Genomic DNA, 19,254 nt, shown 5'->3' with positions numbered 1-19,254 from the left:
TCCCTGCCTGGGGCGGAGACAGACCGGGACGTCATCATTCTCGGGTACTCTGGCAGCTTCCTTCGCCCCATGGAAACGACAATGACCTTCCCACTCTGGAGACAAAAAAGCAGTTTGCATGGGAATAAAAGGCTGAAACGGTACATATCTTCATCGTCCATCCATCCATCAATTTTCTACCGCTTGTCCCTTTTGGGGTCGCTGGAGCCTATCTAAAGTTAAAAGTTAAAGTACCAATGATTGTCACACACACACTAGGTGTGGTGAAATTATTCTCTGCTTTTGACCCATCACCCTTGATCACCCCCTGGGAGGTGAGGGGAGCAGTGGGCAGCAGCGGTGGCCGCGCCAGGGAATCATTTTTGGTGATTTAACCCCCAATTCCAACCCTTAATGCTGAGTGCCAAGCAGGGAGGTAATGGGTCCCATTTTTATAGTCTTTGGTATGACTCGGCCGGGGTTTGAACTCACAACCTACCGATCTCAGGGCGGACACTCTAACCACTAGGCTACTGAGTAGGTTAATCTATCTCAGCTACAATCGGGTAGAAGGCGGGGTACACCCTGGACAAGTCGCCACCTCATCGCAGGGCCAACACAGATAGACAGACAACATTCACACAGTAGGGCCAATTTAGTGTTGCTAATCAACCTATCCCCAGGTGCATGTCTTTGGAGGTGGGAGGAAGCCGGAGTACCCACGCAATCACGGGGAGAACATGCAAACTCCACACAGAAAGATCCCGCTCAGGACCTTCGTATTGTGAGGCAGATGCACTAACCCCTCTTCCACCGTGCTGCCCATATATCTTCACCATTTCCACTGAAAAACAGTTCTGTGGGGACAGGCCCTATGATGATGGTGCAGCACCAAAGTAATTATCCTCTGTTGTGGTGCAAAACAACAGTCGCTTAGATTATGTGATATAACAACTGTCGTTTTGCACCACAAGAGTGAAGCAATTCTTGCTGAGACATGTCTCACTACCTTAGAGGATAAATACTTTAGATCCTGCCTCATCCCCTCAGACTAGAGCTGTCCCATCGAGTCATGAGCATGAACAGATGAAGGAAGCATTCTCGGATGAGAAGCACAACTTCTTGTAAGGCAACCTGAAATGTCCTGTTGGGGTTGATTAAATGAGAATACAAATACCCGGATGAATGAAGATATTCACAAGAATTTCTACAAAAGCTAAATTGCATGGTCATAGATGACTGCAAGGTACTACCATACAACAAATTCTCAATCGACATAGGAAAATATTGATACTTGCAATATTACTCAGTGCAAATAATTGGCAAAAATATCTATTTTTAAAAGCCCTGTTTACATATGCACAAAGTTCCTTGGAAAATCAGTTAGGCACTACCTACACAAGATATTAAAAACACGCGCTCATTCATGGAGGTAAACAAAAAAAAACGTTGAGGAGGTCACAACAATAATGAAGAGGCCCTATTCATGAGAAACATTTTCATGGACTGCGAGCGGGTAAAGCACATCCAATTCCATTGAGCTGCTCCAGTCCATGGCTGTTTGCAGAGCACAAGCTGGGCCCCACTGTCACACCGCCATGCAGACTGGGGCGCACACCAGCAAAAGTGAACAGAGCCATTGTTGTTAGTAGCATTAGTAACATCTGTGCTCGCCTTGCGCGGGCAGTCCAAACATGTGGTGGTCGGTTACAAGCTTCATCATGCGAGGATACAGAGCACAGACGCAGACATTGTGCTTGGAAGACGTTGGGTTTCGAGCCTTATGAACTAGGAGGTTCTTGATGGTTTTGTTCCATACTATTAACACATTTCATAGACGAGTACTACAACACACACACTCAAACAGATACATTAGCTTGCTGGTTGTGCTACGTTAAGGGCTGGATAACAAACTGATATCGATACAAAACATTATATGACTTTAATTTGTTTTCACATTAAAAAAAAACATTTTTAAGTCGTGGCGGCTAATATGCTGCTGCGGTGCACCGCCAAAAATCAAGTACATTAAGAGGAAACCCCAGAGGGGATTATAATCAGAGAAAGGTTAAATTTTAAATAAAAACATTTATATTTAATGTATTTTTCTACTGCTCCTTAATTCTGATAGGTCATTAAAAAAAATCCATTATTGATGTCTCCCGATATGTAACACTTATACCGTGATACAGTTTTTAGCCATAAAGCCCAGCCCTAGTTAGACACAAAGTCCATCCCATCCATTTTCTACCGCTTGTCCCTTTCGGGGTCACAGTATTAATGTTAATTTTGTGTCAATGTTTACAGGTATGCAACTGCACAATCATCTTTGGTTTTTTTGCCAGACAACATACATGCACAAAAACAACGAATAGTCGACAATTTTGACAAAAATGTCGGTGACGTCATTGCTCCTATTTTTCCAGACAGAAACAAACATGATCGAGCCAGAGTGACTGGTGAAGAACAAAAAGGGCTCCGGCCACTGGCAACAAAACGCGGTTAAAAACAACAAAAGCATGGAAACATTTCAATTTGCAGAGCAAACCTTGCTTTTTATGGCAGAACATCTGATGTGGTAGCATTTTAAAGCGGAGGCATCACATAAATTGTTGATTTCACAGTGAGGGACAAAGTACGTAATATAAGTAATGGTCTCAGAAAAGGAGTTCTTTTTTGTTATTGTTTCATTTATTTAATTCTAGTATTTAATCTTTTTTGTGCATTTTAAATTCCTTCATGTATTCTGTGCAGTGTGAGTGACCTCATAGTTAAATTATGTATATTTTAGGTAGAAATTCTGACTTACACTATACAACTTGGGTTGCACCAATTACTGTGTCGGATGTGAACTTGTCCATAACCCGAGGCCACTTGTATTCACCTGTCAGTCTAACAAAACAAAAAAAATTAAATAAAAAAGTGGGCGTCTTTGTGTCTTTCTTGTCATCGCCGGGTTGAGGTTGACTGTTAAAGTTGACCAATTTATGGCAACAATCTTGTGAGGCATGATTTATAATCTACAATGAACTTTCCCTAGCTCAGAGCTGATACAGCAGCAGTAGCAGCTCAATATGTCAATACTGTAACTGCATAAGCTGTGAACACCGTGCCGCTAAAAGTAGTTTGTCAGCGTTAGAGCTTACATTAACAATATTGCCAATACTTGGTTAATATTCAGGTAACGTGATGTAAATGAATAATTGTTTGGATGTTTTTTAGAGGGATTTATGGGCGCAAGGGCGTACACTCATTAGCTGCATTGTTAGCCGCCTCGTATTGGACGTATTTATAAAATAGAATGCATAAAAAAGAAAAACGTGTTATTGTCTTATAAAGGGATTGTGAATGATAGGCAAACTTCCAAAGTAAGTGCGGTTCCTCTTTAAAAAATGTGAGTGGCAAAACTAACACTAATCAGCAATTTAATTGCAAAAACTTCCCAGGGCTTTAATTGCTCTCCTTGAAAATGTAAATTGAACTCCAGTTGCACCATATTCTAAATTATTGACATGCACCTGTACTGTATTTAGAGGAACTTCTAAAGCCTTTTATAAATCCGATGATTGCACTGTTTAAACAAGGCAAGTTTTTATTTGCAGGACAATAAAGTCAAGAGGGAAAAAATACTTACGAGGAAAAGTTGGACAGCATTCGGAGACCATATTTTAGCTGTGTGTCAACGGGCGCTAGCAGGAGCCAAAATAATTGAATCCTCACGCAGGAAAAAGAATTGTAGGGCAAGAAGCAAAAAATATGCTTCTTATTAAAGCAGGGGGAAATAGGGATGTTGTTTAATTTTGACACTGGCTCAAATAACTGGAGGGCAAATCCTTTAATAACAACTGTTTATTAGCTAGCATTATACCGCAGAAGAGCGACATCACTAGTTTGATTCATGGCTGCGAATTATTGTTCAAAAAACAAAACATGCAGAGAAAAAGAAGCATCATTCTAATGGGAGATGCCACACATTCCTGATGAGGATTGAGTGTGGAGTGTGAGGATGAGTGAACAAGCTAGTTGGCACTCTGTCCTCCTGTATCACTCGAGAGGAACTTTAGGAATTTCCTTTGTTGATTATACGCCCCCCCCACACCCCCGCCGCCCAGCTCCATTCCTTTCACCACGGAGGAGGGAAGGGAGGGAGGAACTTTCCCACAGCACATGTACAGGCCTTTACTGTGAGGGATGGGGTGGTTAGAAGAGCCCCGGATAAACAAGAGAGGAGGAGCGAGAGAGGGGTCTTGTGTTGGGTAACGACATGCACAAACACATTTAGATGCAACACATTTAAAGCTTACTAATGCAAGCTGAGGCATGAGTGCTAGGCATAACACGATATAGACACACAGACACACACACATACAAAAGCATGCAAGGTGACAACTTACGCATTGCAGTATGGTCTCTTTTCGAAACCTCTGTAATTCGTCATGTTTAGAGTCATTTTGCAGACCTCGCAGGTGAAGCATCCTTTATGCCAGTACTGTTGGGAGCAGAGAGGGGGAGAGACAAAAATATGTCAACATAAATGAAGCAGGAGACATTTCCAAACAGAGTCACACATGGAGCGCAGCAAAACAAAAGCTAATTGTAGAGTGAAGTTTCACTTGGCCAGATACAGACAAAGTAGATGTGGAAACAGTCGCTTGCAGTAGACATTTTGCAAGCAAATTGCATGGTGGCTGTTTATAGCTCTGTAGGGCAGGGCTGGCTGGCTGTGTTGCACTAAAAAGAGAATGTAACATATTTGTCCTTCTATACTTTCAAAGAGACCTCTACAGATTTGTACGATTGTAAAGACGTATCCCACTTCGACATGCTGGGTCAATGCAGGCGTTAATTAAAATCTTAATTTGTCCTGACAATTTCAGGTCAAAATATCAGCTGTCTTAAGGAACGTACACATGACAAGGAAAAATGTAAGCTTTATTGATTCCGATACATGAACCATTTAGGGCAGGGGTGTCTAAAGGGTTGTCACGCAGCTAAAATTTTGCTATATGCAGGTCTCAGTGGGAAAAGTCTGCACACCCCCCCCCATGTGTAGCTTAGCCACCAATGTTAATTATCCCCATGAGCCAGCGCTTCCCCACTCAGGTGAGGACAAGGAAACTCTCTCATCTCCGTCAAGACTTGAATCGATTGCCCTAACATTGCCATTACTGGACGATGAACACAAGAACCATGGAGCAGATGAGCGACAATCGATTCTGACTGATGCATGCAGGCCTGAATTAGCTATTCAACTATGAATGAATGTAAAATATCACCTGGCTGAAATATGTGAAAAGAAAAAAGCAGTTTCCCTGTTTGGGATAGGGATGTAACAATAAAATGTATTGATTATAACCACGGTAAAACTCTTAAAAGGTTAGTATTCCATCCATCCATCCATTTTCTACTGCTTGTCCCTTTAGGAGTGGCGGGGGGCGCTGGAGCCTATCTCAGCTGCATTCAGGCAGAAGGCGGGGTACACCCTGGACAAGTCGCCACCTCATCACAGGGCCAACACAGATAGACAAACAACATTCACACTCACATTCACACACTAGGGCCAATTTAGTGTTGCCCATCAACCTATCCCCAGGTGCATGTCTTTGTAGGTGGGAGGAAGCCGGAGTACCCGGAGGGAACCCACGCAGTCACGGGGAAAACATGCAAACTCCACACAGAAAGATCCCGAGCCCGGGATTGAACTCAGGACTACTCAGGACCTTCGTATTGTGAGGCAGATGCACTAACCCTTGTGCCTATTACCACTTTAAATGAAAATTATTGAAAAATTGTGACTGATGACTGTACTTTGATCAATTCACGTACTGACTAGGACCAGCTCTCTAACTTAAACGCTAACATGTAAACAAACTCAAAAGATTACGAGACAGAGGTGTTTTTATGGTGTACGTTCAAGGACTGCTGAACAGCTTAAGATGCCCACCAAAAATAATAAATAATATTAATAGATTTTATTTGTTACACACTTAATTCAAATGCATCTTAAAATGCTACAGTACAAACACATATTCATAGCAATAAAAACTTCGGCATTAAAACAGATAAAATACTAAGACTAAAATACTATCAATGAAGCATAATAAAAATGTTAAATGGTTTCTATTTATTTTAATTGGTCATAAGATATCAGCTTTTCAAGTACTTTTTCAGATTCAACAACACCGCGATAACAACAACCGTGACATGAAATGTTCATATCGTTACAGGGTATAATCCAAAACTACTTTTCTGACACCACCATGTGACATAATCTCTACAGGCCCTTCCAACACCCAAGCCGTCCTCTCTCCTCTCCCTTCTTCCTCTGGCACTGGGCCTGTCTTCGGTCTTAGGGTTGAGCAAGGCATTGAGAAGGACTGGGAGAAATGGGAAGACAGGGGAGGAAATGTGGAGAAAAAAAGAGCAAGAAAAGGGAGGGGTGGCCAAGGCGGAGAGAAAAGACCAACGCTATCATCAATGGAAGGAAGGAAGGGTGGAGGAAGAGTGCAAAGACAGGGCGAGGGTAGAGAAGGAATGGCAGGAAACGTCCTTAACTTGGCCTCTTTATTGTTATCTTTCATTGCTCACAATGGGGGAAAAAAGCAAGAAAAGGACTCGTGTGGTCAACACGAATATGGAAGGACATTGTCCAACATGGCGCAGTAAAGCAGAACCTGCTACTTCCGTTTTGTGCAGCCATTAAGTTTGACAACCTAGTCCGCTGCACAGTTGGCAATAAACCAAGCTGCCATCATGTGCACAAAGCTGACAAGTGGACACAATCACAGCTAAACACACACGGCATTTTCACTTTGTTACTGAATCAAGTGCCAATCTAGCTTCAGGCTGGTTTCAATAAGAAGGGCTTCTCTATGTGTGGATGCAGAGGACCACCTAGAGTGTTGACAGCAGGCCAAGTGCATGTGTTGCTTCATTGTTGTGGAGGGCAAATCCCTTGTGGATCTGCAGCTTCCTTTCCTGTGCTTCCTGTGGCGCTTGCTGCCACGTCTGCAGCCGCACCGTTTTCTACAGCTACATAGAAAGGAGTGTGACTTTCTGCACAGCTACTGTTCAACGGTGACCTCTCAAAGGTCCATTTAAACCATTTAGTTGCCATACAAGTGTAAAAACAAAAACAAAAAGTCACGGATAGGTGGCTGCATGCAAGGCGCTAACTTTGGAACGTGCAACATGCCCAATATATCTCGCCTTCTTCCTGCTCAAAACACGCAAATCATGCCCTTACGTAGCTGATTGCCATTTGGCCAAGTTTAGCGGGGAATGTTAGCTATTATTGAACTGTCGTAACTGCATGACTGCAAAAATGAAACAGTCATGAGATAAATGGCAAGCGTTTTTAAGCAAAGGACAAAAAAGTGTAAAAAAAAAAGTGAAGCACTTTTATTATTAAATCAATGCAAAATTCTAACAAAGTGCTTCTTAACTATTTTCTGGATCTCACCATGGTTGCGACTTTTTATTTGAGACAGCGCTAGTATGCCTAATCAATAATCACTAAACTAAATTAAAAAGCGAGGCCATATGATTTCCGCGTTAACGTAACCACGAACGGAATCACAGAATTGGCCAGTAATTAGCAATCCGCTGTTAAACACAGAAAAGTACATAAATGACATAAATGGAAGTGAAATGCTGTCATAGTGAGGAGAAGGAACATTTGTTTGTTTCTCCTAGACTGCCAAGTTACCTGCGGTGGTGGAGGTGTGGCCAAGGCCATGGTAATGGGCGTGGTCACCATAGAATAAGTTGCATAATTTACTATGATGATATATTTCTTAAAAAAGGCTCAAAAAACGTATACATAAATTTAAAAACATGTCTGTTATTAATAATTTGTATTAACAAAATATATATTTTTAACATTTTGCCATATTTTCAATTATTGCTGCTTATTGTGCTTTGTTGCGATTTTTTCAAGTGTCTAGATCAGGGGTGCTCACACTTTTTCTGCAGGCGAACTACTTTTCAATTGATCAAGTCGTGGGGATCTACCTCATTCATATATATCATTTATATTTACTTATTTATGAAATATATGTTTTTGTTAATAAGTTAAAGGTGTTTAATGATCATGCAAGCATGTTTAACACATATAGTTAATATTGTTAATAAATTAAAGGTGTTTAATGATAATGCAATCATGTTTAACACATAGTTAATATTGTTAATAAATTAAAGGTGTTTAATGATAATACAAGAATGTTTCATACATATAGTTAATATTGTTAACAAGTTAAAGGTGTTTAAAGATAATGCAAGCATGTTTAATACATATAATTAATATTGTTAACAAGTTAAAGGTGTTTAATGATAATACAAGCATGTTTAATACATACAGTTAATATTATTAATAAGTTAAAGGTGTTTAAAGATAATACAAGCATGTTTAACACATATAGTTAATATTGTTAACAAGTTAAAGGTGTTTAATGATAATACAAGCATGTTTAACACATATAGTTAATATTGTTAATAAGTTAAAGGTGTTTAAAGATAATGCAGGTATGTTTAACACATATAGTTAATATTGTTAACAAGTTAAAGGTGTTTAATGATAATACAAGCATGTTTAATACATATAGTTAATATTATTAATAAGTTAAAGGTGTTTAAAGATAATACAAGCATGTTTAACACATATAGTTAATATTGTTAACAAGTTAAAGGTGTTTAATGATAATACAAGCATGTTTAACACAAATAGTTAATATTGTTAATAAGTTAAAGGTGTTTAAAGATAATGCAGGCATGTTTAACACATATAGTTAATATTGTTAACAAGTTAAGGTGTTTAAAGATAATACAGGCATGTTTAACACATATAGATTCCTTTCTTTCATGAAGACAAGAATATAAGTTGGTGTATTACCTGATTGTGATGACTTGCATTGATAGGAATCAGACAGTGGTGCTAAAAACGTCCGCATTTTCGAATGGAGGAGAAAAAAGTCCTCCTTTCTGTCCAATACCACATGAAAGTGGTTGGTTTTTGGCATCTTATTTGTCCAGCTTCCGTACTCCTTTGTATACACTTTACAAGAAATACATTGTCGGCAAACTCCGTAGCTTGCTAGCTTGTGCACGCCAGCTTTCTGAGACTCGTTTTGTTAGCGCAACTGTGCAACTGTGCAGTCGGTCTTTGGAGTTTTGACGACTGGTACGGCGCCAGAGTCTGTTGAAATAAAGTGTTTCTCGCCTTCCAGTCGGTAATTTTAATGAGCTGGCAGCAGCCAGCGTCATCTCAGAAGACCCTCTGGTTCCGTGAATGTCAATCAAGTGACGAAAGTGACGTCATAGTGAAGATTTATGATCGCTCATTTTTAGGACTATTATTTTAATGCCTGGCTGGTGATCGACTGACACACCCTCCGAGATCGACCGGTAGCTCGCGATCGACGTAATGAGCACCCCTGGTCTAGATACTTTTAATGACATTTTTATTAAAAACAACTCGCAACAAATCTAAAATCTTCTTCTGGTGTTATAGAATGTACTTATTTATGTCCCTCGGTGTACCTGACAAGAGGCGAGCTGCAGCGAGCATGACGTCACGGTTGTTTCAGTTGAACTTTCTCGCTCCTTAAAAGCTGCCAGTGTCCTCCTAATATTTGGACATTTTGTAGAACTTTTTCCGCCGGTATATCTGGGATAGAGCTGGGCGATATGGACGAAAAAGTACATCTCGATATATTTTTACTGAAACTCGATATTTAATATATATCACGATATATATTTTTGGGTGAAAGTATGCATATAAAGATATTCATTTTTGAGCGATATTCAGTGAAATTGAAGTGAATGACAACTGTACTGTAAACGGTCAGTGGCACTTTTATTAACTCAGTTAGTCAAGATGGGTATTAACAGCACAGAAAAGAAACTGTTTAAGTAGTACAGAATTACATAACATTAATAAAATAGAAAAATATTATTTCTATGTCAAATAAATAACATAGCTGTGCAAATAATACAAAATGTATCAAACTCAGATAAAAAAATACATTTGCAGTCAAGCACTTTGTGATTTCCCTTCCTGGTTTGATGACCCGCCCTATCTTGCCTCTGATTGGCCTGTCCCTAACCAATCATGACTAATCATAGTAAACAACCAACCAATCATGGATGTTCTTATACGTGCAAACACGTCTTGGAAGAAGGAAGGGGAGGGGTTTAGTAGCCCATGGAGGGGCAGCGGGGGAGAACAAGGAACACAACAAATACGCGGCGTTTGGTCATTTTAACGTGAAATAAATTATATCGATATTACGCTACTTTCTTAATTCATATCTTGTTTAAAAATATATTGATATATCTTACAAACTCGATATATCGCCCAGCCTTAATCTGGGATATATTAAAATGACATCATAGACATGCTTACAATGCATCCAGACAATGCCATGCGTTTTGTTTATATCCGCTTTTAGCAGCACTGTTTTCGGTACTTTTTTGGTTTTCGGTACATCACTTGTCAATAGTGCGAAAATAATAGGCTATATATATCAATTCATACTGTAACAACCAGTTCATGTTTTATGTTTGTGTGGTTTGGATATGATGTTAGTTTTTACCAAGTTTGTAATAAAACTGTCCGTGCCTGAAAGGTGATTGGTGGAGAATGAGGAACTGTTGTGGTGTGTCGGGGGAAGCGCAGACAAACAGAGACGAAAGTGAAGGTAAAACCTGTTGGAATTGTGTCGTTTGTTATCATAAGATTATTAATACAATTTAAAACTAGCGTCAGACTTTGTGTGATTTCGTCTAGGGGCTACAATACATTATATTACTTGAATTGGTTTTCAAGTAAAATAAATAAATAACATTTTTAAGGTGTGGCGGCGCGCCACACTCAATTACAGGGGTTCCCCTTAATGCTATCTACAAAATGTGCAAATATTAAGAGGACAGCGGCAGCTTTTAATGCGAGAAAGTCCAACTCGAGCAAATAAAAAAAAGTCACTAAAACTCTGTCAAAAACAAAAACAAAAAAAAAAGCAACAATTGAAAATATGGCAAAACGATTCAAAATATATATATCAATATTAATTAATAATAACATATTTGTTTTAAATGTATACATTTTTTTAGCCTCTTTTAAGGAAAATCATATCATCATAACATTATGCTAATTACTTGATGATGTCACGATGACCACGCCCATGACCACGCCTTACCACCACAGGTATCTTGCCAGTTTAGGGGAAACCCTGAAATATTTTAAGGGGAAATCCTGGATATTGCTCATTCATCCTCGAAACACTAAACCGCCCCGTCAAGCCGTGCACCAACACATCACATTTGCTTGTGTTGTTGTGAATGACATCATCGATGCAAGATCAACAGGACAGCAGTCACACTTGAATCTCTTTTAAAACAGCCAGACTTTTCCTCTTCACAATAACATCGCTATGCGCAACATTCACTCTGACATGCGCTAACCAAATGAAGGTTTAAATAAAGTACCTTCCACAAGCATAATGTACTTAATGTAATTATCGATACATTTACAAAATGATGATGCTTTGATTTAAAATACTGGTCAAAATTGTCCAAAGATGTATTGCACAAATAAAAGTGAGGAGTTTTGTATTTAATTAACAAACATTTGGGGGTGTAGATCAGGAGATGTTGCATGAGTTTGTTAAGCCCTTTGAGACACTTGTGATTAGGGCTGTATAAATAAAGCTTGATTGATTGATTGATATAGAATTTTATTCATGACACAAAAAGCACAAACTATGGTGGTAAAATAAGTGCAAAAGGTAAAAAAATCAAAAACACTTAAGGAAAAACTAAATGTTATTGTTTTTTGTATTATTTTAGTTGATTGTTAACTTGTTACTATTATTTTACGTGTTGTTTATTTGTTACTAATTTATATCCAGTTGTTCTTTTAAATAATACTTAAAGTTGAGTTTTGGTGGTCCAATTAATAATACTAATATCTTCAAATGAATGAACAATTGATTTCAATATCAATCAAAATAATCGTGAATATTATTTTTTCCATAATTGTCCAGCCCTTTGTGACAGTAAATGCTGAAATACACTATTTACACAGGGGGAAAAGGTTGTCCTATCAGGCTCTGGTTAGCTCGGACTTTGAAACCCTACCAGATCAAACAACACTGCCCCTTTGCATGTACTCTGCTGATATGACCTAACTGGACAAACATTTATATGCCACACAAAAACCTGCTATCCCACATTCCATTGGGGCAAACCTGGTCCACCTGCAAAAGTGGAACACCGTCGAGTACTTCCTCTTGGGCGCGTAAACCACAAGCACACCAGCTATGCTGGTTCAGCGTCACTCATGCAAAACCTGAATTCTGAAACACTAGCACACCCTGTGACACGCATTACTTTCGCCAAATAAATATCTATCCGGCTGTCGTCTTTTGTTTGTCATATTTTTTACATGGACACGTACTCCTAAAGACCATATTTGGATAATGGCGCTACACACTATAAAGCAGAGTGATGAATGCGCCTAGACTGGTCTAAGTGCTGTGTACTCCCTCCATTGTGTTTGTTTGTTTTCAAAAATAGAGCAGAAGTGTCTCTTCAGCCCAAAGGTGTGTCATCCAGGGCTAGGTGACATGGCGAAAAAAATTATCACAATTATTTTTTTTATATTATCCGATCTTGATCACTTTTTAAAATGTATTTAATTAAAGACGGATTGTCTCGTGCAGGTTTATAGCGAGTACCGTTGCATCCCTACTATTTACTCTCGCAATATGTTCAAACAGACATTTCTGCCATGTTTGATTGAGGTAATATATTCTAACAGCTGACAACAGTCATTTTGTTCATATTTATAATTGTGTTTAATAGAGGTGAAACAGTACAGGGGCACGGTTTTGCTTCTTTTTTTGGTACGTTTTGTAGGGGTAAAGAGAACAAGTTATTTTGTTATTTTGCTTGTCATCACAAACATTCTGTGGCAAACAAAGTATTAGTGGTGTAGTGAATACTGCAAAACTTATTTCAAGTTATCATTTATTAAACCAGCACTAAGTAACTTTTCAACCTTCATAAAATATTTTCATAACTTTTGGGATGATACATCAACTTACAACTAGTTGAATGACACCTCTGTCATGGCCTGAAGGGATCTGTATCGATTTTACTGGCACTTTGAGGAAGGTGGCCAAACAAAAAACTACAAATTTGCTAACTTGCGTTATGGCATACGTCACTCCTTTACTTTGCTCTGATTACTGCTTTGCACACTCTTGGCATTCTCTCAATGAGCTTCAAGCCCACCTGTGAAGTGAAAACCATTTCAGGTGACTACCTCTTGAAGTTCATCAAGAGAATGCCAAGAGTGTGCGAAAAAGTAATCAGAGCAAAGGGTGGCTACTTTGAAGAAACTAGAATATAAAACATGTTGTCAGTTATTTCACCTTTTTTTGTTAATTGTGTTCATTCATAGTTGTGATGCCTTCAGTGACAATCTACAATGTAAATAGTCATGAAAATAAAGAAAACGCATTGTATGAGTGTGTCCAAACTTTTGGCCTGTACTGTACATCTCTTATACTGACTAGTCTGATATTAAGGACAAAAAAGGTAAAGACAAAAGTATGATTTCTGTAAAACATTAGCACATGGTTTTGAACATGTGTGTAAAAAAAAAAAAAAAAAGCATAAAATCGCAATGTAAATTATAAGCAAAACAAGATTTTGCTTTGCAGAATCATACATTCCTAATTAATTAAATGCAAATTAACGGAGACTGCATTGTGTCAAGTCATTGTGTTTACTGGAGATCATGCAAAACTTCTCAAACGTGTAAAGCGGAAGCCGTCCAGCTTGAAGGATTGAAGGAAGAAAGCAAGCGTTTGCTTACAGAACATTGACCTGGAAGTCAGATGGAAATGAGGACACTGCAGAGATGGAGCCCTAGAAACAGTCATTAAAAAAACTACACTGTCTTCCTGCATCTTCACAGCTCAAGGGCATGTCGGCATGTGTAAGAATATAGACTACATGTACTCTAAGTAGGTTATATTTGTGTGTCCACTCATGAGCAAACATGCTCAGTCAACCTCGCATCGTCCACACTAATTTAATACAACGATAAAGTTTTGTTGCAGCTGCTTAGTCTGGTGAGTGTTGTTTCGTGCAGGCAACGTAAGCCTGAAGACAAAAGTAGTTGACATCTGGACACTGTTAATAGCCTAGCATGCTGCTAAAACGGACTGTCTGGGCTGCTTAAAGTAAGCAGACACTAATATGATATGACACACCAAGCCCATAAATGTGCTTAGCGTGCAATCATCACACTTCCCAAACCACACGGAAATGTAAATAAATGTAAATAAAGCAAGATATTCAACAGAATCCAGAGGTTGTCAGACGGCCACTTCCGCTTTGTCACGTATGATTTGTGTACTTTTAAAGAAAAGGCAGGATTGGACTGAGATGAAATAAATCAAAAGTTTCACAAAGCAAACAACAACAAAACAGAGTTGGTTCTTTGTTGTTTAAGATAGAAGAACTAAAAAAAAAGCACACTCAGGTGACTGTGACTGTCTGCGGGCGGCATTTGGAAAATCACAATCGGTTCTTGAAATACTTGTCTAAAAACAGAAAAAAGCTGGATATAAATTCCTATTAAAAGGTAGCGATAAAAAGGGAAGCAGTGCAGCTAATGTGCTTGCAAAATGACAGGATTTAATGTTTGACTGCATGAATTCCGGCAATAGCAGAATCCAATATCAGGATAAAGCAAATATTTAAAGGTGGACTGCACTTTTTTTTGGCAAATCATTCCCAATCATTATGAGAGACAAGAACACAAAACGTTTTTACCGTATTTTAGTCATTTTAAACATTACCGGAACTTGATTTCAGTGCTCATAGCAATGCACTTCCTACTCCCGTCAACAAAGGATATAACAAAGGATTCACAACTTTATATTTTTGAACCTGAATATACGCAGGGTGGACAACTGGTTATAGAAGCCAGGCGAGCACGAAGAGAGGGTGAAATGTTGGAGCAGACGGGCCCGAGAGAGTCCATGACTTAACATGCAAATGAGGAGTTTGCCGACAGAAATGGAGTGTTTCTGCTGCACTGAGTGGCAACACAATGTTATCGTAGATGGAAAAGCTTCTTGTATCTGGCAAGGAGGACATTGCTCAAAGAAACTGCATCACAACGAAATACAAACAGTTTGCGCTAACAAACCCCGCAGAGGTAAAAACGTTTTTACCCCCTACCCAAAATCTACTGGAAACGTTCCCCAGCCAGCTTGACCAAACGGACAACTGCCCATGGAGTAAGTCACTATAAATATATATATATATATATATATATATATATATATATATATATATATATATATATATATATATATATATATATGTGCAGCACATCAATCTTGTTAGTGCAACTGCATACACTGTTGAGCTAACTGTGTACAAAGAAAATATGAAATGTAGGCAAATACTTTACAGATACTGTAATATGATTGTTCATGTTTTTCAGTCAGTACAGATTAGGGATGTCCCGATCCGATATTTGGATCGGATCGGCCGCCGATATTTGCCAAAAAATGCATATCGGCAAGGCATGGGAAAATGCCGATCCAGGTCCAGTTTAAAAAAAACTCCGGTCCGTGTTTTCCAACGCACCTATTTAAATAATACATTCCACTTTTCTGCTGCTCCCTAATTTCCGTTCCGCATTTTCCAGCACACCTTCAACACATGCACAGGTCTGTGGATTCTCACGCAGTTGCTTTTAGCTGCTGGCATTACACGACTGGCTCTTCTCACTCTTTCCTCTGTCTCCTTCTCACAGACAGCAAGCGCACCTTCTTACACACGTCACATACTGTCACGTCATACGTCACATACGTATACGTCCTCTCCCAGCAGAGAGGTAGCAGCATGGCTAACGTTAGCTGTGATGCTAGCGCAGCCGCTAAGGTGCGCGCCTGTGCAATTGCGCACTGCTCAAGTGTCCTCTGCGCACGGCAAATCTATGCCTCACACAAAATCAAATAAAAAAAATAAGCGCATAACAATTTTCGACACACGGACACGACAGAGAAAACAGTTTTCGTCATCATTATTCAAATATTGTAACGTCTGTCGAGACGCTTATCTCAGTTCGGTGCCACACGCCCACACCATCAAAATGCGGAGGCAAACATTTCCACATCAATACCGTATGAAAAAAATAGTGATTTTTTTAGTTGTGATTTCCTTCTCTGCATGAAAGTTTAAAAGTAGCATATATTAATGCAGTATGAAGAAGAATGTTTTAATGTAGACACATAGAATCATCATACTGCTGTGATTATATGCATCGAGTGTTCATTCAAGGCTAAGGCAAAATATCCACATATATATGGTGTATCATGACATGGCCTTAAAATATCGCAATATTTAAAAAAGGCCATATCGCCCAGCCCTGGTTCAATGATGCCATTTCTGTTTGTCATGTATAATTTTGTCTATTTTGTGTTTATCCTTGAATAAACAGGTCAGTTTCTTGTTACCAACCCATTGTGTATTATTCAAACTCACCTAATTCAGCTGGCTAGTTGTTATCAAGAGTACTAAAACCCTTTTCAACATGATTCTGACAACTAAGTAGGCTAAATAACTTTAAACTTTAATACATGCGCGGATAGGCCAGTATCGGTATCGGATCGGAAGTGCAAAAACCTGGATCGGGACATCCCTAGTACAGATTGGTGTCTTATCCCATCGTGTTGTCCATTACACACTCAAAGTCATTCAGCTGCTGATGCAAAAGCTAGCTTACCTCTTTTCGTAGATAGCTTATTGCTAATACCGCTACAGCTTTGTTATTATACAGGTTATGGAACATAAATGAAGTATTGTTGACAATTTTGGATGCATTTTTAAAGTGATTTAGAGGCAGAATGGATTGGTCCCATTAACAGCGTTGCTGGCCACGTAGAACGAGACGATTATGACAAATTAAAAAATATATATATTATTGTTACAAATAAAAAAATGTTTCTTGTGTCTGATAAAGATTGTCAACGATAGGCAAAATTTAAAAAAAAGAGAGATATTTTCATTTAATTTACCGAGCTGCACCACAGATAAAACACCGCCATATTACTGTAGGACTCAAAAAGCAGAACAAAAGTGAACAATGTAATGATGATACTACCAACTAAAAGCCCTGAGATCGGTAGGTCGTGAGTTCAAACCCTGGCCGAGTCATACCAAAGACTATAAAAATGGGACCCATTGCCTCCCTGCTTGGCACTCAGCATCAAGGGTTGGAATTGGGGGTTAAATCACCAAAATTATTCCTGGGCGCGGCCACCACTGCTGCTCACTGCTCCCCTCACCTCCCAGGGGGTGAGAGTGATGGGTCAAATGCAGAGGATAATCTCACCACACCTAGTGTGTGTGACAATCAAAAAAGATAGATAATACCACAACTTGTCTTTTTTTTAAATGACAGGCACATGTGTCATGGCCAAATATAAAATTGGTAATTAAATCATCTGCATGTGTTAACAATGTTCAATATGTCATCTTTCCCCAGCGTCTTCCTTTTTCCCACCTTTTATGGGGCACCCACCGTAAGTGGCGACCAATCAGCGTTCCTGTTCTGTTACCCTGTACAATGTGTATCTAATCTTAAACGGGTTTGTGTTGAAAATGAACATTTGTGCAAAAATCCATCCATCCAACCATCCAAGTCTTTCTAGTCGGTACCTTAAATGCTTTTACTCCACCCCGCATTAAAAGGAAAAAATATCAAAAGTAATGCATTTAGTGATGCATTGAATTTTTGGCTGGGAAATGGCCCAAAGTTTCATCAGACTTTTATCACTGAAAAAAGACTGCCCAAACTGGATGTTGTGATGACGTGAACCGGGAGCCCGTGTTTGAAGTTTCGGCCATGTTTTCCTAATTTTTTTGTTTCAGCATAGGGTTGCGCAATATAGACAATATGAATTATATAAATATGGCCAATGATAGAGCTTTTAATACGGTACTATTGTTATATTAGGCCAGGGCGATATATCAATTTTATCAATAAATTAATTTTTTTTTCGTTGTAGACTATTTAAAAAATAAAAAAATTGATGTTTTTTCTCCTTTCGCTGTGGCATATTTTTTGGTCCCGGGATCCTCCGGCCTGCAATCCCTTCCTTAGCGCAATTTCACACAGCTAGCAAAACATGGCTAATGCTAACAAGAGCGAGACATTTGCTCCAAAGAAAAGAAAAGTGTTTGAGATTTGCAGCAACAGGCGTTGAAACAATGACTGCAAGCTGTAAAGTTTGTTTAAAAAAGGCAACAGCACAACAAACTTATTCCTGCATGTGAATCTGAAGCATCCAGTCGAGTGCAGAAACTGCAACTCTTTGAGGCGAACAAGACCGCAAGTAGGGCTGCAACAATTAATCAAATTTGAATTGTGATCCCAATTTTGGCAGCTACAATTAAATGAGGGTGATCGTTGGTGATATACATTTTTTTTTAAAACAGGCTTCACTACATGTCAAACCGAGCACGTTCACAACCAACAGTCAGCCAATCACAAAGGTGCAACCGATAGACAGTGGACTTATGTGAGAGTGAGTAAGAGTGAGTGACAACAGAGGTTGAAGGTAGATCAGCTGCTAGGAGCTCCCAAAAATATTAAGAAAAATAAATGCATTATTACATTATTACACCCCTTCCAACAGGCTTTTAACCCCGGAACACGCCCGCATGCCTCGCCATTCTCTAGGCACTCCCGCTTGTTTCCCGAAACCTGGAAAGGCTCCTGCGCGGACGAAACAACAACAAACGCTACAATGAGTTGCACGGCAAAGCTGCGTTGGTGTGCACATCCAAACAAATAATGGAGTTGCGAAGACATGTTAAGCATTAACAACACTTCTCTTCTTTTCTCAACCATTTGCCCGCACTGTAAAGCTGGTTGCTAACTGAGCGGGCTGCCTGCCACCAGCACAAAGTCCCAATGAGCAGCTACAAAAGCAAGGGCGCCCAAAATACAAACGGCCGTTACATCAACCGTACACCGAGGGACCCTGTATCCATCCACCTCTCAAAGACTCGCCAAAATAACGAAAGTAATAACATTTTATTTACCCAAAAACATATGTCCTGTATGTACTGTGAGCAGTACAATGAATGTGTTCCTTTTTATGTACCTTTATGCATAATATTTTTTCACATCTTTGCACTTAATGATCGCACTTTGCAATGGCGTATATATTTTATTTAGCCCAT

General features: G+C 39.2%; 1 protein-coding gene across 1 annotated transcript in view; it reads right to left on the bottom strand.

The window, feature by feature from the left end:
* The window catches only part of lasp1 (LIM and SH3 protein 1), a 66,217-nt gene that overhangs the window by 34,171 nt on the left and 12,792 nt on the right, over positions 1-19,254 (bottom strand). Inside the window, exon 2 of the mRNA XM_061981286.1 lies at positions 4,374-4,468. Coding sequence (XP_061837270.1) covers positions 4,374-4,468 — 95 coding nt within the window. The remainder of the gene's footprint in view (positions 1-4,373; positions 4,469-19,254) is intronic.

The sequence above is a fragment of the Nerophis lumbriciformis genome, linkage group LG24, assembly GCF_033978685.3.
Source record: "Nerophis lumbriciformis linkage group LG24, RoL_Nlum_v2.1, whole genome shotgun sequence".
NCBI lineage: Eukaryota > Metazoa > Chordata > Actinopteri > Syngnathiformes > Syngnathidae > Nerophis > Nerophis lumbriciformis.
Note: the sequence above shows the minus strand (reverse complement) of the source record. Positions and strands in the feature narration are given on the sequence as shown.